Here is a 17,974-nt window from a genome sequence, read left to right as displayed (position 1 = left end):
TTATTGCCAGACCATTTTAATAGTCTTAACCCCACAGTTTCCTATCCCTGGGGAGGAGAGTGCCTTATATGTCTCATATGCAGTATACAACAGGCTCTCTCTTTCATTCTTGGCACCAGCCCTTTGCCACGGTCTGTGCATGTCCACAGCTGCTGCCCAGCTCAGGCTGGTGGCAGAGTGGATGAGGAGCCTGCCCCACAGCCAGCCATGAGAGCACCAGGCTGAAGCTGGCTTTGGCCACCAGAACACACACAGCGACACAGAGACTGCTCGAGTGGCTTCACTGCACTACCTCAAACCCAACTAAGGACAGTTCCTTTTGTGCCTTCACCAAGTGGGGCAGCCAAGGTACTTGGACCTGTCGGGACATTTCGCAGGGTCAGGCTGTGGCAGTAAGTTTCCATGAAGGGCTCCAGAGCTCTTATTTCAGATACTTGTGATTGCATACAGCCACCAGCCCGGTGAATCTTCTTCACAGAGCAGGAAAAGCTGAGTGCAAGGCTTAAGTGAATCCACAAAAGACAGGATATAATTTCATCTTGACCAAACAGGACACATCTACAGTAGAAAACTCAAGCTACTGGTACCTTCTAAACTACATTAGGGGATCCTAACTGCAAAGAGAATGCAAAGTTTAAAATTGTAAAAGGAAGAAAATATGTAAGTAACTATCGTAAATAGTTATGCTTTCATCTAGATATGTCTGCGGGATTTTCATGGATAAACCAAGGGTTACTTTCAAGTTCAGCACAAGCAGTTTCCCATTTTGAGGCAGCTGGAGGCACTTACGATGCTAAGTCAAGGTAAATAAAATAATTTTTTATTCAAGGATAGTTATGCTTGTGCTACTTTAGTAACCTTGCTATTTCATACCATTTGCATGCAGGAATTGAGATATTTTCCTATCGTGGTTGATTTTGATTGTGAAAAAGTCTCTAATTCTGTCTTCCTTGAAGGATAATTATATTTGAAACGTCAAATCAACATGCTTTGAATGTTGAACATACCAGCTATTTCATACCTATGTTTCATAAGAATAGAAGCACTTTCAAGCCCCTTTTCCTGATTAACTTTAAATTCCTGCCTGGGCATGGACTACAAATAGATAATTACATATGGATAAAAGCCCAGTAATAATTCTGAAGAATGTGTAAGAATGTCTGCTCTCTAAATGCACTACTCTTTAAGCTCTCATGAAAGAAGTTTAGTCCACACAGCTCAATAAAAATTTAAAATTAAAAACCAACAACCAAACAAAAAACCACCATGCACAAAACCCCAACCTCAAATGCACCTCAGCAGCTGGACTTTGCTTGGAGGTTACCTGTAGCATAAAAAATGGAAAAAAGGATTAGTTTAGGGATTATTATTTTGGAGCAGGTTCTTTCTCATAGCGTTTAATAGCTTCATTTTATATTGCAAACATTTCTGTGTATTAACGAAACTGTGATGGATTTCCCTTTTTTTCCTTCAGCTAAGCAATTCTACTAGTTGTCTATGAAAAAAAAAATAGTCACCCAATAATCTTTTTATGCAACTTTCTGATGTTTTATCAGCTCTCCTAATTAATAGCTGTTTACTGCAACAATTTGGGATTTTTCCTTGTTGGTAGCATTTCTTCGACTAAAGGAAAAGCTGAGGCCAAAAAGAAAAAGCTGAAAACCTCATGAGAAACCCTCTAAACCTCACCCTTTCTGTTCTTTTGCTAGTGAGAATGCAGGGTTGTGTTTGGATGCTGAAGTGGCCTTAGCAACTGGGCAGCTGCTTGGCCTTAGCAGTCAGCAGTCCAGCAGTGCAGCGTCCCGGGGAGAGACGCCCTGCTCCTTCAATGAGGAAGATGAAGAGGATGAAGATGAGGATTCTTCCTCCCCAGAATGAGGACAGTAGAAAATGTAATATACAAAATGCTGCTCAAATATTCTTAAACAGAGTTCCTGGTTTCTTGCCTTGGTGTTCACTACGTTCTGTGAACCAAAATGGAAGCTTCAAAACAAGTTTATCTATAGATGAAATCGAAGAATTGTATGACTGAACACAGAGTGACATGCAGAGGCAGAGCAAAGTGGGTTTTATAAACTATAAACAAGGAAAAGAACAAAGTCCCTGGAGATTTGGCAAAGTAAACCTTAAGTTCATCTTTTCCATTTTGGGACTCTCTGTCTTCCCCTTGTCTTTTTCACATGGAGAAGAAAACAGTCAGTCAGTAAAAGCCAATTCTTGCATTGTCTTTTGGCTGTGCTGCCTTTAGAAAAAGGGGGAGTGAGCACATGCAAACGTGCTAAAATCGTTATTTAAAACGATCTTGTATGAGAGTGGTTATAGGGAAAAGGGGCTGTTAAAATGTTTGCTTTTTTTCTGTTCAACTTGCTGTATAGAAGATTCTTAAAGTAATATAAAATGCAACTGATTAAATTAATCTTGAAATAGCTTATATCCATTTTAGATACTCTAAAAGTAACATTAGTATTAAAGGTTCATGTGTTCGTTTATGTTGCAGGCCTAATTTATTATAAGTGATTATTCTTAGCCATTATTAAAACAGGAAACAAACAGTATTCTCTGCACCAGCTTTTTTCAAGGAAAATAAGTAAAAAATTGTATTTCTAGATTAGAGCATATTCAGTGTAGCTTCTCCTTTACTGTTCTAATTTTATATAATCCCTTTGATGTTAGAGCATGTCTTGTTTTTAAAAAAAAGGCCTCCCACCATGTTAAGGACCTCAGTGTGTTTTCAAGCCAGTCTTTTCAAATTTGGGGTGGGCAGGTCACATAACTTTTAAAATCACAGGCTGAGGTTCTTAGGAAAAAAAATTAAAATGCCAACATCACTTCATGTTTTGCATTCCAGTCAGCTGGGATTCTGACAGACTTTCTTATCAGTAACCTTGGTTGCACTCACCTTGATGCACCTTTGAAAGTTGTATCAAACCACTTAACCTGTTACCCAAGTTACCCAACACATATCCCATGTGAACTGTTAAATTAGACTTGCAGCAGGCTGTGTTTTTCATGGCTAACATCACATCCAATCGTAAAGACCTTGAAAAAAAAAAAAACCTACTGGAATATCAATGGAAAATACACCGTAGAGGTATTCTTCCCATGGTGTTCCAGCATCCAGGACTTTGCCCAGCCTCTATGTTAACTATTTTTCATGAGGTAAATCTTTGCAGTTTTTGCACTGTCTGTAGGTGGTTGCTCCATGTCTCGGCTGTCTGAGGCAGCTGTGCTGGCTCTGTTCCTGTGCTGGGGGATAAGGCAGCTTGTGCTGTGCTCTGCTTGTGCTGTTGCTCACCTGAGCAGTGGCACCAGCTACCCCTGGGCTGCTGGCGGCGTCACTCTCACAGCCTGGGCTGTGTCCACATCCTCTTTTACAGCCAAACCTGTATTCACTCAGGCCAGCAAGATCCAAAAGCACCAAGCTTGAGCTACAGAGAGGAAATGAAGCTCCAGCTCAAGAGCTGCCTGGCTTGTGCAGGAGTTAGCACAGGGCTGGCAGCTCACAGGACAGGTAAAACTGTGAGGAGTAGACAAGCACCAGCTGCATGTTTACATTACAAACTAAAGCAGCAGATAGAAACTTCTCACAGATAGTTCAGACCCCAGCTGCTGAGGAATACCGTGAGGGCAGCACCAGTATGTAGGTATGGCTCTTGACTGTCTGTTTTACACAAATGAACGGCAAATGCACAAACTAAAATGCCGACCATGGTATTCACCCCTGGGGCAAGACTGTTAAGACCATTCTGTGTTCATGGCTCACAGACGAGGGCTTTACACCTCCTCACTTCCACCGAGTCTGTAACACTACCTCCATACCAGAAAAGCTTTACAGATACAAAAGAATATCCTTGCTGAGAGTCAGTGCATTGAGCCAAGTGGCTCGCTTTTGAAATGGGGGGAGAAGGGAACAGGTACTCCACACATACTACTATGGAATTGTCAGCTTCATAATTGACATTTCATTTTAACACATCATCACTTTCATTCTTAAAAAAAACCCAACCCATTGCTTTTTCAAAAACTGCCCTGTTTCATTGGAGAAGGCAGATCAAAGTTAATTTATGTATGCATGATCCTAAGGAATTCTTTAAGAGGGAAAATATCTTCCAAAGTAGTTATACCTCCCTCACCCTAACAATACATTAGGGACACGTTTAACTTTACACTTTCTTCACACTGCCCACTCAAGATCTGTGTAAAAAGAAAAACCAGCAAAACACTAATCAGTTTCTAAAGAGCAGCACTTTTAACTATAAGAACCTGGCAAAAAAAGCCTTCCAGCCCAGAAACAGAATGTATTTTATTAGCAGTCAGTGGGCTTTCTGCTTTAAAGAGGGAAGATCTTTAGTGACATCTTTCCTTCATTGATATCTGTGCCCTTCAAAGCTGCAGCCTGCACAGCTTTCTGGCAAACATCAAACTATCAAATTTAAAGAAAAAAAATAAAAAATAAAAAATATGGGAGCACTTAACATTTATTTGACAGTTGAACCAAGCCTTTAGAAGTTATTTTCCCTGGACTAGTTGAATACAAAGGACAAAACAAGTTAGAACATTTAGAAGAGACTTCAAAAGTAAATTCTTTCCTTGGGCTTCTTTGTGCCAAGTACCAGCTGAGGATGAAGTTCAACTGAAGCACAGTGGTCTTGTGGCTACACTAAAGTCTGGGAACTAGGAGAATTTGGGGCTTTATCCAGCCACAGTCACTTGTGTATGATCCCAGGCAAACCTTTTAATCATTCCTGGTGATCTTAGCTGCCGTATTTTAAAAAGAAACAACAAACACACACAAAAACCACTAACCAAAACAGGTAAATGTAAGACCTCACTAAAAGCAGCTGCTGCAGTTGTGAGTAAGGGGGCTGAGAATATTAACAAACCACAGAGCTCCCACTAAGCTCATGGCAGTGCTTGTGCTCAGCTGCTTCAACACACAGGCCCTCCCTCCTGCTGAGAGCCAGCAAACACTTGCCACAATAAAACAGCCATGACCAAGACTGGTTTTCCCATTTTCTATTCAGTTCCCATCATCATCATCTCCTGTCTCATGCAATATCCCTGATATTCATTGACAGGAATCAAGCAGCAACTGGTACTAGATCATACTTTATATAAGAAAAAGTTAACATTTAAATTTTCATGCACCACATATTTAAGATAAATTCAAGTGATGTTTCTGTGTCTTGGAACGCTCTCTCTTGGTTATACATTCAGGGGGCACTTGACTACACGCAATATAATGCTGTATGTACATGCCTTTATAGCTATAGTGCAGTAAACAACTTTGTTTCTGGACTAACTGTGTGGTGCTTGACAAATTTGAGTTAGAAAAACTTGTCAGCTCCACAATCTAGATGAAAAACTACAAGTGGGAGACAGCATTTTTCTATTATGTGGAAATCCGACATAATGTTTGTTGATTTTTATATTTAAAATTGTATTAAAGTACACCAGTCTTCTCATTTCCACACTGGAATTAATTGTAACAATCCACCTAATCTCAGAAAGTCTGTGTGTATCTAGCAAATAAGACCAGTTCAACTGAAGGTATGACTTAAACAAACAGCACTGAACCCAATACAAGCCCTGCTGTGGGTGTTTCCATTTTGGTTAAGGGGTTTTAATTTTTAAACTACAGTTTGCAAATACCCCTAAATCCTTTTGAATAGCTGGAAATTGCCAAGGATACAGAATTACCACAGAAGGGCTTTTGCTGATCAACTATGTCAGTCTGAAGTAAAATTATGTAAAAAGGCCTAATAACGAAATTTTAATCCTTTTGGTTTTTTAAAGAAAAACGAGGCCTTCGAGTTCATGTTCATACATTAAATGATGCTTGAATTTAGAATTCTGCAGTAAAGATTTAAAAACTCAAGTGCTCTTTCTTTTGACCAAATCCACGATTTTAATTCAAGAATATGGCTGAAACTTAACAATATTTGAAATCTGGGCAATGCTCCTTTTTTTGTAGTTAACTGGCCCTTTTCAGCTGAAAATAATCCAGGCAGTTGGTTGTAAAGACTTCCCTTTTAGTCAGTTGAAGACGTTTGGGGTTTGGTTTCATTTAAAAACAAAGCCAGTACCATAATGTATGGTATAGAGAAAACAAACCAAAGCAAGCTATCTTCTGCCTGACCCACCTCATTTATATCTTTTCATTCCAGGAATCTCTCAGGAACATCATGATATTAAATAATCAGATGTAATGAGCTGGGGAAAGACTATGTGTGCTTTATTAATTCGTAATTTAAAAAATTCTAGTAATAGCCCTACTTTGAGGTGACATCCTTCTGCTGCAGTTGGGTCACTGTGAAGGTGAAGGTGTCTCAGGTGTCAGCACTGGGAAGTGGTGCCTCTTGCAGCATTAGAGATGAACGCAGGAGGGAGAGGCCAAGATCCTGTTTATGGAGATTTGTTCTTTAAAATGTGCCTCTTGAATTCTGGCCTCTCTCTGCAAGCTAATGCACCAGTGAATCATTTGTTAATTTGTGGACATCACACACCAACCTGAGCACATGAACGGCTCTAAATTCTTAATTTTCTGCCAGCAGGTGTTCACACAACTGATCCTGATACCATAAAACTTCATGAAACTCCTTCCTTAGCAAAGTTCCCAAATCAGATGATCTCTTTCCTGTTTAGCTGTCAGAATTTTGTCTGGTATTTTTAAGAGGCTGTGAGTAACTCTTCTTCCCCTGGTCCAGGTGTATTGCCAAAAAAATACTCATATCCAATGTTACTCCCAGTTGTTCATTCCATCTGCAAAGGATTACTGTCCTTTCAAGTCACTGCAGAGCTGCTTGTGCAAGAACCCCCCAGCTCCTTCAATCTGACTGCCTGAGGTGGCATTCGTGGATCCCTCCCCAGCTGGCACTGACAGTGAGGGAGGGAATGCTCATTAAAGCAGTCTGGCAGTAACAACTGAAGGGGCTGTTTATTGCAGCTATTCAGAGATTCTATAGTCACTCTCCACCTTTAATACCCCGTCTGCCCACCCAGAGATCAGACAAAACCAAAATGTTTTCTTTCTGCTTCCATATTTTTGACAGTACCGAAGAATCCAACGTTTTAGGATAGCCACCTAAACTGCAGGACACCAAAAATTCTTGCTCAGAATTGGGCAGAAGTAACATCTGAGATCTAACCATCCAAATCCCAAGGGAAAGCCTCCTGCTTAGGAACTAATAAATACTTCTGCATTTATCTAAGAAGAAAAGCAGACTGACCTGGGTCATGTCAGTATCTCTAACAGCCATGATAATTCCAAGCAGATACAGGAACCTTCCAGTAGCTCAAATATGCTTCTCTCCTTAGTCTTCCATATTGGCTAGAAAAGTGTAATCACTTAAATCTGATTTCCCTAAATGCCATTCTTAAGTACTCAACACTCTCCAGGCATAGGTACTGTAGATATATGGACACCAAGGGATAACAGGACACAGCAATGTCAAATTTAAATCCAGTTGTAGATGCAAATCCAACTCATCTATGCAGAAACTTTTTCCAAGACAAAATGAGTCTTTACTGGTGAGTTGTTTTTAGCCCATTCTCCTCTCCAGGCTGAGTGAAGAACTTGTCCCTCACAGTGCCTGGTTCCTGTGCTGCCCACCCACACAAGCCAGGCAGCCAGAGAGGGAAGAACACTGCATATCCACAGCCCTTCCCACTGCCATTTTCAGGTCACACACAACTACTCTGAGTGGCCACAGAAGTTAAAACGAACAGAAAAGATGAAGTCCACAAAACCAGTCTCCAGGCTTTTTGGTGGGTTGGTTAAATTGCTATTGTAACTTTAACAATTAGGAGATTTGGTTGTACTAATGCAGGGATTAAGTGAATCTCCCAGAATTTCCCTAAGAAAACACCAGCTGAATCACAACCCATCACACAAGTTTCTGAAACATTCCCTTGTCTTAAAGGCCATGCTGTATACATGAAAAATACTTCAATATGCAAACGTTATGACACTGTATCTCACAAGCACCTACTGTAAAAAAATGAATCCTACTTTGAACAAACCTGTAAGAAGTAGGATGTGAGCCTGGCCTCAGGCCCTGACTGCAAACCTTGCCCTGGGACCACGGCACAGCCTTTGTGCTTGCGTATCCTACACAGCATGAGGAGACACTGGCCAGCAAGCACAGGCAGAGTTTTACAGCAGGACGTGTTTGTTGGCACCTGGGGGGTGATCTGGCAGTAGATGAGTCCTTGGCAAGGAGGACTGATGCTGAACTCTTAATGGTGGTGTGCCATCAGCCCATGTTCTGAAGGTGCTGCAACATGCAGCGAAGGTAGAAAAGGCAGGTCCAGCCCTCCATCCCCTCTTACAGTAGCACTTTTTAATATCCACTAGATTCTACAGGGAAGTAATTGTAGAGACACTTCTTTTTTATATTTAAAGTGCAGAAACCACTTGAAAGTCCATTAACTTTTAATTTAAAACTTTTTTTTAAGAACAAGGCCAGTCATGGACAACGCTCCAACGCTGAACTCAAAGCAGGGTTTTGTAAACATGGTGGGTGGGAAGAGACAAATCCAATTACAGGTATGCTAATTATATGGGATTTGAAGTTTTAATTAATTTTTTAATCTACTCATCTTGCTCTCCCAACATGTGTATTGGCACAAAGCGTCACACAAACACTTCGGTGGAAATTTTTTCTCCCTTTTCTTGTGCTAAACTCTTGTATCTTCAGGAAAGCCCAAGTTTCCCATTCATCTTCATTTGCTGCATATTTTTGAATTCTCCATAGATTTCTTTCTTTCCAAATACCTATAAATTAAAAACTAAAGTTTTATTTTTGCAGAAAGTCTGCTATTAAGCTATGCTGATTTTTTGTCCTGATCAAATAGTGTTAATTTCCACTACCACATTGTATGTGGCTAGGAGTAGTGTGAAAAAGAATGTGGTAGTATTTTATGTGCTTTAAACACTGACAAAGATATAAAGAAAAGTGCATATACAAAGTTTTACTTTCCTAGTAGGAACACTGGCATTAGCAAATGGTATATTTGAACCAATAGGAAATATTACTTTGTAGGAGCAAACACTTTGTAAATAAAAACTTGTTATTTTTTTAATGGAAATTTTATAGAAGCTTTTTCTGTATACTCAATTGATCCCATGTTTACTGAAAATGCTGCAAGTGGGAATTGTACATTGTGGGTGGGGAGCAGACAGTCTGACTGAGGTGAAGGCTGTGTATGCTTTGGAGAAGAACATCCAGCTTTATGTGAACTGAAATGTAAACCTTAACTGTAGAAGAATTGAATAAAAGAATTTCAAGGCAACAGGACTGAGCTTGTCTTTGAGAAGAACATTGCAGAGCAAAGGTCACTCGAGGTTAACGCTGCCAGTGTGCACAGCTTGTTAGGAAAACAAGGACCTGCCCTGCTTTACATGGGAAACATTGCATCCTTTGGTTCTTGAAAATATCACAGTCTAGCAACTGCCTCCTCCTTGGCTAGTCATTCACAGCAACCTCCTCTGTCATTACCCAGGGAGAGATGCCGGACTTCTGAAAGTGTGACATTTTGATAGCTCATTAAATGTTTAGGGATATTGTTGTCCCTATCCATTCAAGAGAAACACCTAATCTGTACAAGAGAAGGCCCCAGAAACAGGGTGTGTTGCCCTGGTTTCATGCTAAATCCGTCCTGTTGAACACCCTTCAAACACCTCTGGACTTTGAGCATAACCCCTCCAAACCTCTTCATCCTCTGTGTTACCAAATACAAAAACACCAGGTAAGGTCATGGTGCTTGCTTTTCTCCACATGCACAGAAGACCCACGACTCACTATTTTAAATCTCAAACCAGCTAAAAGTAAACGTTAAAGAAAATAGCAGAAGACTTTTAAAACCAAGTTCATTCTTGTGTAATGAAGAGAAACTCTAACACAAACTCCTTTCATCTAAAATGCAATGACATATTTGGGAAAGCATTTTCACTAACAGATTTGGCAAATAGCCACCTAAAAACTCTTGCAATGTCTTTTTTATGGGCAAGAAACATGACTGCAGAAATGAGAGGATGAGAGGGTATAGCCTTTATATCAGCATTAAAAATATTTAGGGATTATTTATGCTTCTTTAAAAAAAAAAAAGTCTAAAAATCTGTACCTTCATTTGTGTCAGTGCTCCATAAATTGCTATCAGAATGATTCTGAAACACTAAGCTGATGGTGAACCTGGCTGGAATACTCTCCTCTAAAGAATCCTTAGTTCTTTGTGCTGTTTTCAGCTTAGATCTCCTCCCCAAGAGCCCAACAAAGCAACTGAGGAAATCTGAAAGCATAAAAGCCCATTTCATCTTTTCTAAGTACTCAGCATGGATCTCTAAGAAGTCTGCAAATAATGCTCTCTGAAATTACAAATACTTTTGGTTAGAGTTTCTCTGACTGTCCAACCAGATAGCATCATATAAACTAGCTTGTTTTTCTTCACATTAGTAATTCTGTATGTTTCCTTATAAAAAGGAATCAAGCAATGGAAACTCCTGCAGGATTAAGGTGTTCTGTGCTAATAATGGAAACATTAGGACAACAACAAATATTGTCCTTGGTTAAAAAGAACAGCACTTAAAACTGTATCTTGTTGAATTCCACACATTCTGTTAGAAAGCAAAAATATCTGAAAACATTCAGGAAAACCAGAAAAACCCCCAAATTTGTGTAGGTTTATTATTCATTAAACTCTGACTCAAGCCCAAGTGTAGGACAGGAGATAACTGTGAACAATGCTGCACTGTCCGAGCGCCTGTCACGAGTGCCCCGGGCCGTGTGATCCGTGTAGGTTGCTGCTCCTGGGGAGGCTCGGCTGTGCCGCAGTGCCCTGAGTTCTCCTGCCGGGGGAGGGCCCGTCTGCCCCGGCCTCCCACATAATACTGAATTCACTTCTGCTCCTCCGACTGGAAATCGTTCAAAAGGCTGAAAAACCTAATGTCACTGGGACTTCTCCTTGCTGAACCAAGTTCAGAGGTAACAAAACAGAAGAAGCTGTTCTATCTATTTCACAGAACTTCCCATCTGTCCCGAAGGTTAAATCAAGCCAGACTCAAAGTCCCAAATTGCTGAAGGCACTGCTGCCCACTGGTCCTTACAGCTGCCCCTGGACGCCTCATCGCAGGCTCGGTTTTGTCACATCTCAAGAATCCCCCACCAGCCACTCAGAGAACTCACAGACCCATTCAAAAACCGAAAACCATTGTCCCTGGCAAAGCCGTGCAGGAAGTGATAGAAAAGCCTGCAACAATGAGATGACATCAAAAGGAAGAAGTAAGCAAACAGAAGGGTTCGCGTTCTTCCAGCATAAGGAGGCAAAGACAGCTACAAAAAGGCAAAATTACCTAAGTACCATTCATGTATAACACATGAAACCACCCAGCCAGTACTCTCCCTTGGTTCAAATGACCTGTGCTAACCCAAATTCTCATTATCCTGACAGTAAAGTCCACGTTATGCATCAATGATAGCATTACATACAAATATTACGTTCAATTAATCTGCCACCATTAACTGAACGTTATTTTTCAAATATTAAATAACAGAAGTTACATTTAACGCCATATTATGTAAAAAGCTGCAAGCTGCCTTTTTACAGCAGCTGCTGGCATAAGCAAGATAGTTATTTTTAATAAATAAGCACCACAAGGACATATGTGTCTCGGCACATTTAGAAGTTAAGAAACACTTCAAATGAGTAAACTCCATGAAAATGTCCTAGCATTGACCTGTGTACAATTTAAGCCTCCAGCTCTGCAGAGTGAAATTTAAACGGCGAGCAGCGTTCCCAGGAACAGGACTGGGCTGAGCATATGGAGAACAAGTTGCTGCAAGGAAAGGCAGGGTGTGAACGCACCACAGACAGCGCACACCGCACCCACGCTGCTCTGTGGGAAAGGTAAGTTATTTTTTTAAAGGGGGGGTTTTAAAAAGAAACCAGTGGAGCTTCCACAACTGCCAGCATGTTGTAAGACCACGCCTCAGTTAAGCATCAGAAAAAGAGGTGCTTGCATGTTCATGTGTTCTGTTAAAAGGCAGTTCTTGTGCTTTAAATCTACTGTTTTGGAATGACAGCTTTTCACCACAACACCCGTGTTACTCTCCTTTAGCAAGAAATTGCATCCCTGTCTTGAGGACCCGGCCTGTATTTACCGAGTTCCCACGTCTGCCCCTGTGTGCTCCTGTGCGCACCGCCTTCCCCTCCCCGGCTCCAGGGGCGGCACAGGCCGGGAGCGCCCCAGCGCCCGCGGAGCCGAGCCCGGGCGGGCCGGCGGCGTTTGGCTCCGGGACCCCCGGGCACCGCGCCCGCTCCGCCGCCGGCCCGGCGCTGCCCCTGCCCCTGCCCGCCGTACCTGCCCCGGCCCCTGCCCCGGCCCCGCCGTACCTGCCCCGGCCCCGCCGTACCTGCCCCGGCCCCGCCGTACCTGCCCCGGCCCCGCCGTACCTGCCCCGGCCCCTGCCCCGGCCCCGCCGTACCTGCCCCGGCCCCTGCCCCGGCCCCGCCGTACCTGCCCCGGCCCCGCCGTACCTGCCCCGGCCCCGCCGTACCTGCCCCGGCCCAGCCGTACCTGCCCCGGCCCCGCCGCTCGGTCCCTGAGCGGCCCGGGCTCGCCGCCGCCCTCACCGGTAACGGCCGCGGGTCCGGAAAGCGCACTGGGAACCTGGGGAACGCTGCTGCTAAATCCACCCTTTTATAAACATTCCTGACTTCCGAAGAGTTTGGAATTAGCATCTTTACACTAAGATAACGCTTCCACATTACCATGACCAAGTCATTAATTGTTACTAACGCTAAATTAACCAAATTGTAGAAAAGGCTGCTGGAACTGTTGCTAATAAGATGTAGGTTAACACAGCTGCAGGCTCTTTGCAATCAGGTCGGCCAGGCTGATGTAAGCCCGGGGAAAGCCCAGCTTTTTGTTATTTTAAACCTTCTCACCTTTTGATATTTTCTCATCATCTCATTAGCATGACTAAAGTCAAGTCCTAAACATTCTATCCAGGCTTACAAACTTCTACTTAATGTTCTGCCAAGCTTCTACCTACAGTTTTCTGTCATCAGGCAATGTATTAAATCTATTAAATTAAGATTGGATGTGATAGGACTGCTGTGTCTAGAGGCCATCACCAAATGACTGAGTCAACTGCATCAGAGCATTTATCAGACCACTATTTGTTGGTCCTCGAGCAGCAAAATGAGGAGCAGAAGCGTTTGCACTGGCAGACAGCTGCTGAGGTTTGTACATTAACTGCAGACCCTTCCAGCACATCTAACTGTACAAGTGTGTGTGCGTTCCTGAGATGGTTGGTATTGACCCATCTATTTATCTGTAGGAAATGGGGGATTGGCATGATGACAAATGGGCACATATATCACCAGAGATGAAACAATTCCAGGAAACAAAGCAGCCCTGGACAGTGAAGATTTTTCAGAAATAACTGCAAATGCATTCATTTCATGGAGGAGTAGCCATATTTCAAACCTTTGGAAAATGTATCACAAAGCAGTATATTTTCTGACTAGTGAACAATTCACAGTTAAAAAATACATTGAACTAAAAGATAATTTAAAAATATAATAATAATGTTAAAAGATAATTGCAGCCAAATATACCCCACTCTGATTACTAATGGCTATAATCCCCCCAACTGGGGGTTCTCTTGTTTCTATTCAACTGGTTACACTTGTGTTAGAAAAGATTATATGAAAGCATCAGTAGCAAAAAAACCCCCAATGAAACAGGAGACTTTCCTTTCCAGTGTGCAAATTCTTCAGAGATAAAAATCCTGGAAGTAAAATGTAGTGAAGCTCTGGAACGGGGCTATGGAGGAGAGAAAACGGACCTGCTGTACCCTGCTCTGTGCTCCCTGGGCTTGGTGGTGTTAAACTGAACAGGAGAAACTGCAGAGATTTGTGCACGTACCCCACGTTCCCACTGGCCCTCACTGACCACCAGCAGCCACTCAGCCAGTGGAGGAGCTACTACAGAGTCTTGCCTTTGCACGACTGGCAGCGCACTGTGTACTGCGTTCTCAAGGAGCCGGGCAAGCAGAGGGACACAGAATACGTTTTGGTGGTGCAGAAGGAGTTAAGGAGCCGTGTGCCCGAGTTCCCTGCAGATAAGAACAATGTGAGTCCCCTGACAAGCCAGGCAGGCAGTCTGGCTCAGCAGATAGCAGAACATGAAGTGGCAAAGACATCTCGCAATTCCAACAGCCATTCATATCCTAGGGAGATTTCAGAGAGCTCTCTTGTCATGTTTTAAGCCATGCCTGCATTTCTCTTTGTCAGAGTGCATTTGCCAGTTGCACTGCTGAGTTTTCATATGCAAGTCAGCCTACAGCAGTTTCCAGTAATGGCATCTTATGCAATTTCTGACCTACTTTATAACATTGGGGCATTTGGAAACACGAGATCCACTGCAGCAGCTTTCTGCTTGACAGCATGACACTGCAGCAGGAAGAGCAAGTCTTCAGACAAAACACATGGATGCACTAAAATACAGGTGACAGACTATAATTTTCAAGGTATTTGTCAAGCCATTAGGAGAATCCAGATCAATCATCATACGTATTATTTTCAGCTAGAGACCACGCACATTATTTCAAAAAGATCAAATGGTCAAGTCAGTAAGCTCTTACACAGGCACTGACCTGCCAGCTCTTTCTCAGCCCTTCTAGGCTGCAGTTTCCTGAAGAACGCCTCAAATGAGAGCTTGTGTGTGTGACTGATGATAAACCATGAGCTGGTAAACAGTACAGGGATCTTCTCTCTTTTCCCACCAGCCAGCTGTGTTCAGAAGAAAGATGTCTTCTACACATCCTCCCAAACTCCAGCTATAAATGGAAGATCTCTGGGGATTAAAGTTTTATCAAAGAGGATCTCCGATACACTTCTATTAATTCCACTACCAAATGTGAACCTAACTACTAACAGGAACCTAACACTACTAAAGGAAAGAGAGCATATAGAATCATTCTTACCATTAATTAGAACTAAGCCTTAAACAGGAGAAGTAATAAAGAGAAACACGGATTATATCCCTTCCTTCTTCCCCATGAGAAACAGGACTCCAGGCACTGTGTGGAAATTTCAAATTTGTAATCTGATTAAAGTGTCTGGCCACAGCTGTTTGAGTAAGCCACGCAGACACTTGTCACTGCAAACTATGTTTTAGTTCAAGGTCGACAGAGCAATGTAGATCTACAGAATAATGCTGGAAAGGTTGGTTTGTTTTTTTCCTTCCCCAAGTTCTGTTATTAAGGGAAGTTCTAAGCATGGTTGAAGCAAAGACCATACACACCATGGTGAAGACAAAATAATTATGGCCAAATGGCATCCAGTCTTATTCACCAACAGCTGCTTTACCTTTTCTTTACTGGACAGTTACCACTCCTGCCCTGCCATTTCAGTCCGATTTTTACCTTACTACTACAGTGCCTCAATGATCTTTCTTTCACTATTCTCCTGCAACGCCTCAGCTTCAGGTGAGGGTATTAGTACTACTGAAAACTACAAGCATTTTAGTGTACACTTGCTTTGGGGTCAATTACTTTCTACATCAAACGAAAGAGGTTTTATGTAATGTTGTTATTCACTGAATTCTTGTTTTGTGTTCTTTAAGATAACTAATAAAATTAAGAGTCTTCACCTGTAGGTTAATACATCACCTTGAACCTCAGTGCAAACCCTTCTATGCTATCAGCTTTTAAAAAAAAGCTCCCTTATACCCAACAAGGAAGTTACTATGCAACTTAGAGGAGAAAATAATGAGCTGCTCTCAGAAGAAGGCAGAGCCATTGCTGCAACTTTTCTCAAGAACACATTTAGGTTTGTAATCTTACCTGTGGATTTGTTTTAAACTAATACTTAAATCAATTGGTCTGAAATTTATGACCACTTGTAAGTAGGATTTAAATCAAGCAATTTCTCCACACAGAGAGGAACTTGCAGAATTACAGATGTGCTAATTATCTGCTAACCTCTCCTGAAATTTGAAAGGCAAAAGCAGCATTAAAAAAAGTTAGGTGTTAAGGAAAACCCCAATTCCTTACACTAAAACTCACCCAAGCTCTGATGCATTATGCTTTTTCACATTCACAAGAACACTTAAAATGTTAAAGACGACTTGGTACTAAATAATAGCCAATTAAAATATTTATAGTGTTAAGACCATCTGTCCCATTTGTAGTTAGGAGTGAGGTGGCAGTTTCTGAAGTTAGAATCTGCAGCCCAGCAGGTTGAGGAGACTTATCAGTTGTTGGGGCTCTCTTGTGTCAAAAAAATAGAAATAGCATCATATGCTCACAGGTCACATAACATTTGGGTACCTGGAAGGACACATTTTTATTCCATACAATTGTAAAGCCAATTCAAAAGAAGATGATCCTCTCTAATACACAGTATACACAGCTAAGTAAACTTCCAATAATTAAATATGACTTTTTTTTTTTTTTTTTTTTTTTTTTTTTTTTTTTTTTTTTTTGTCTCTGATATATTGATAACCACCAGCTCTTTACAGGAATTGTCAGCAAATCCAGATGAAACTTTTTTAACAATTCCCTTCAGGTAATGCAAAAATCAAGATGAGGCACTGCTTCTACAGCACATGCAATACTTACTGTTCAGACCACATAAAAAGATTCAAGTACATGCTAGCAAACAAAACTCTGAAATTCCCTTTACTGGCTTCCTTAGGTACTTGCCTGAGATTTAAAGAGACAAAAAAAGTTTTATTTTTTGTCATGAATTATTAGAGCTATTTGATCCAAACCACACGGTGACATTCAAGCTTCCAGTAACCCTCGTGTTAAATGAAATAATTCTATTTCCCCGGTGTACAGGGGTAGAACACACGATCACCTCAGGCCATTTCCACACTTGCAACTGCCTGGAGCAAAGGGAGACCGGAGTTCTGCCCACTGTCAGTGAAGATTTTCTATTCCCAACAGGTACAAAGCTAGATCTGACCTACAGGCAAAACTGAACAGTAGATTCTGAACACGTTTATGCCTTGCATATTCTATTAATACAATGGGAAAAAAAACTCTGTCTAAATGAGATTTTTCATGGTAGATGACATTAACAGAAGGGTTTTTTTTTCTGTAAGAAAAAAGCACTAGTTTCCAGGTATACTAACACAAACTGTAAATCTAAATTTATCAGAAGGCTTCAGTAATTTGATGAGAGACTTAGTGTGAATGCTGAGGTGTTTAACCAAGTGTCCAACTACCAAGATGACGATTAGCACTTCCACTAGCAGGGAAGTCAAAGCTCTGAATACTTGCAAAAATCTTTTAAAATTAAAGCTTTGAGCATTCTGAGGTTTTGAAATCTATACTCAGAGCTGCCCACATAATCTTAACATCTAGGATTTTTTCCAGAAAACCTTAAATTATGCAGTTTTCTCCGTTTCCCGTCTTATTTTTTAAGAAGACCAAAGTGTACCCTCTGATGCAAAGTTCTTGTTCAGCTTCAAGCTCTATTTAACTCAATCTCTCCAAAACAGGGCAAATCCAAGTTCAGTACCAGGTTGGTAGGAAAATTGTAGGAAATCATTCAGCAGGACTTGGTGCTGAGAAGTGTATTTTCCCTTTCCAAATCTCCTACTGAGAAAGAGGCAGGGTGCAGGGGATTAAAAACACAAAAAACAATACCCACCCTCCCCAGTCTTGTTTTTTTTTCCATACTGATTCACAACTCCTTCAGTCTACAACTCTTCCTTCTACTCTTCATTTGCATCCAGATTTTCTCTCTGCCGGGGAACTACTACAGCAGACATTTCAGCACAAAAGGAGTTTCCTTTACCACTGCTCGACAAGCAGCATCATCCCCAGCTGGAAGTAACTGCCAGTCAGTGCTAAATGTCATCTGTCCTCAAGGGATCATCTCATCTACTGCATGAGGGATGTAAAACAAAACCCTGCAGCTCATTTTGTCTCTAGACAAGCTTCTCCTCAGCTCCTCC

The 17,974-nt window shown here is 41.6% G+C and overlaps 1 protein-coding gene across 7 annotated transcripts in view; it reads left to right on the top strand.

Moving 5' to 3' along the window:
• TFDP2 (transcription factor Dp-2) overlaps positions 1 to 7,439 on the top strand; it is a 54,322-nt gene extending 46,883 nt beyond the window's left edge. For 6 of the 7 annotated variants that reach the window (XM_066193252.1, XM_066193250.1, XM_066193247.1 and 3 more), the window contains 2 exons: positions 698 to 803; positions 1,710 to 7,439. In XM_066193252.1, coding sequence (XP_066049349.1) covers positions 698 to 803; positions 1,710 to 1,878 — 275 coding nt within the window. In that variant the 3' untranslated portion in view covers positions 1,879 to 7,439. The remainder of the gene's footprint in view (positions 1 to 697; positions 804 to 1,709) is intronic. The other variant, XM_066193255.1, reaches the window with a different exon arrangement.
• Positions 7,440 to 17,974: the final 10,535 nt, after the last annotated feature.

The sequence above is a fragment of the Chamaea fasciata genome, unplaced genomic scaffold (genome assembly GCF_029207755.1).
Source record: "Chamaea fasciata isolate MVZ Bird 193981 ecotype frontalis unplaced genomic scaffold, bChaFas1.0.hap1 SCAF_11, whole genome shotgun sequence".
Taxonomy (NCBI): domain Eukaryota; kingdom Metazoa; phylum Chordata; class Aves; order Passeriformes; family Sylviidae; genus Chamaea; species Chamaea fasciata.
Note: the sequence above shows the minus strand (reverse complement) of the source record. Positions and strands in the feature narration are given on the sequence as shown.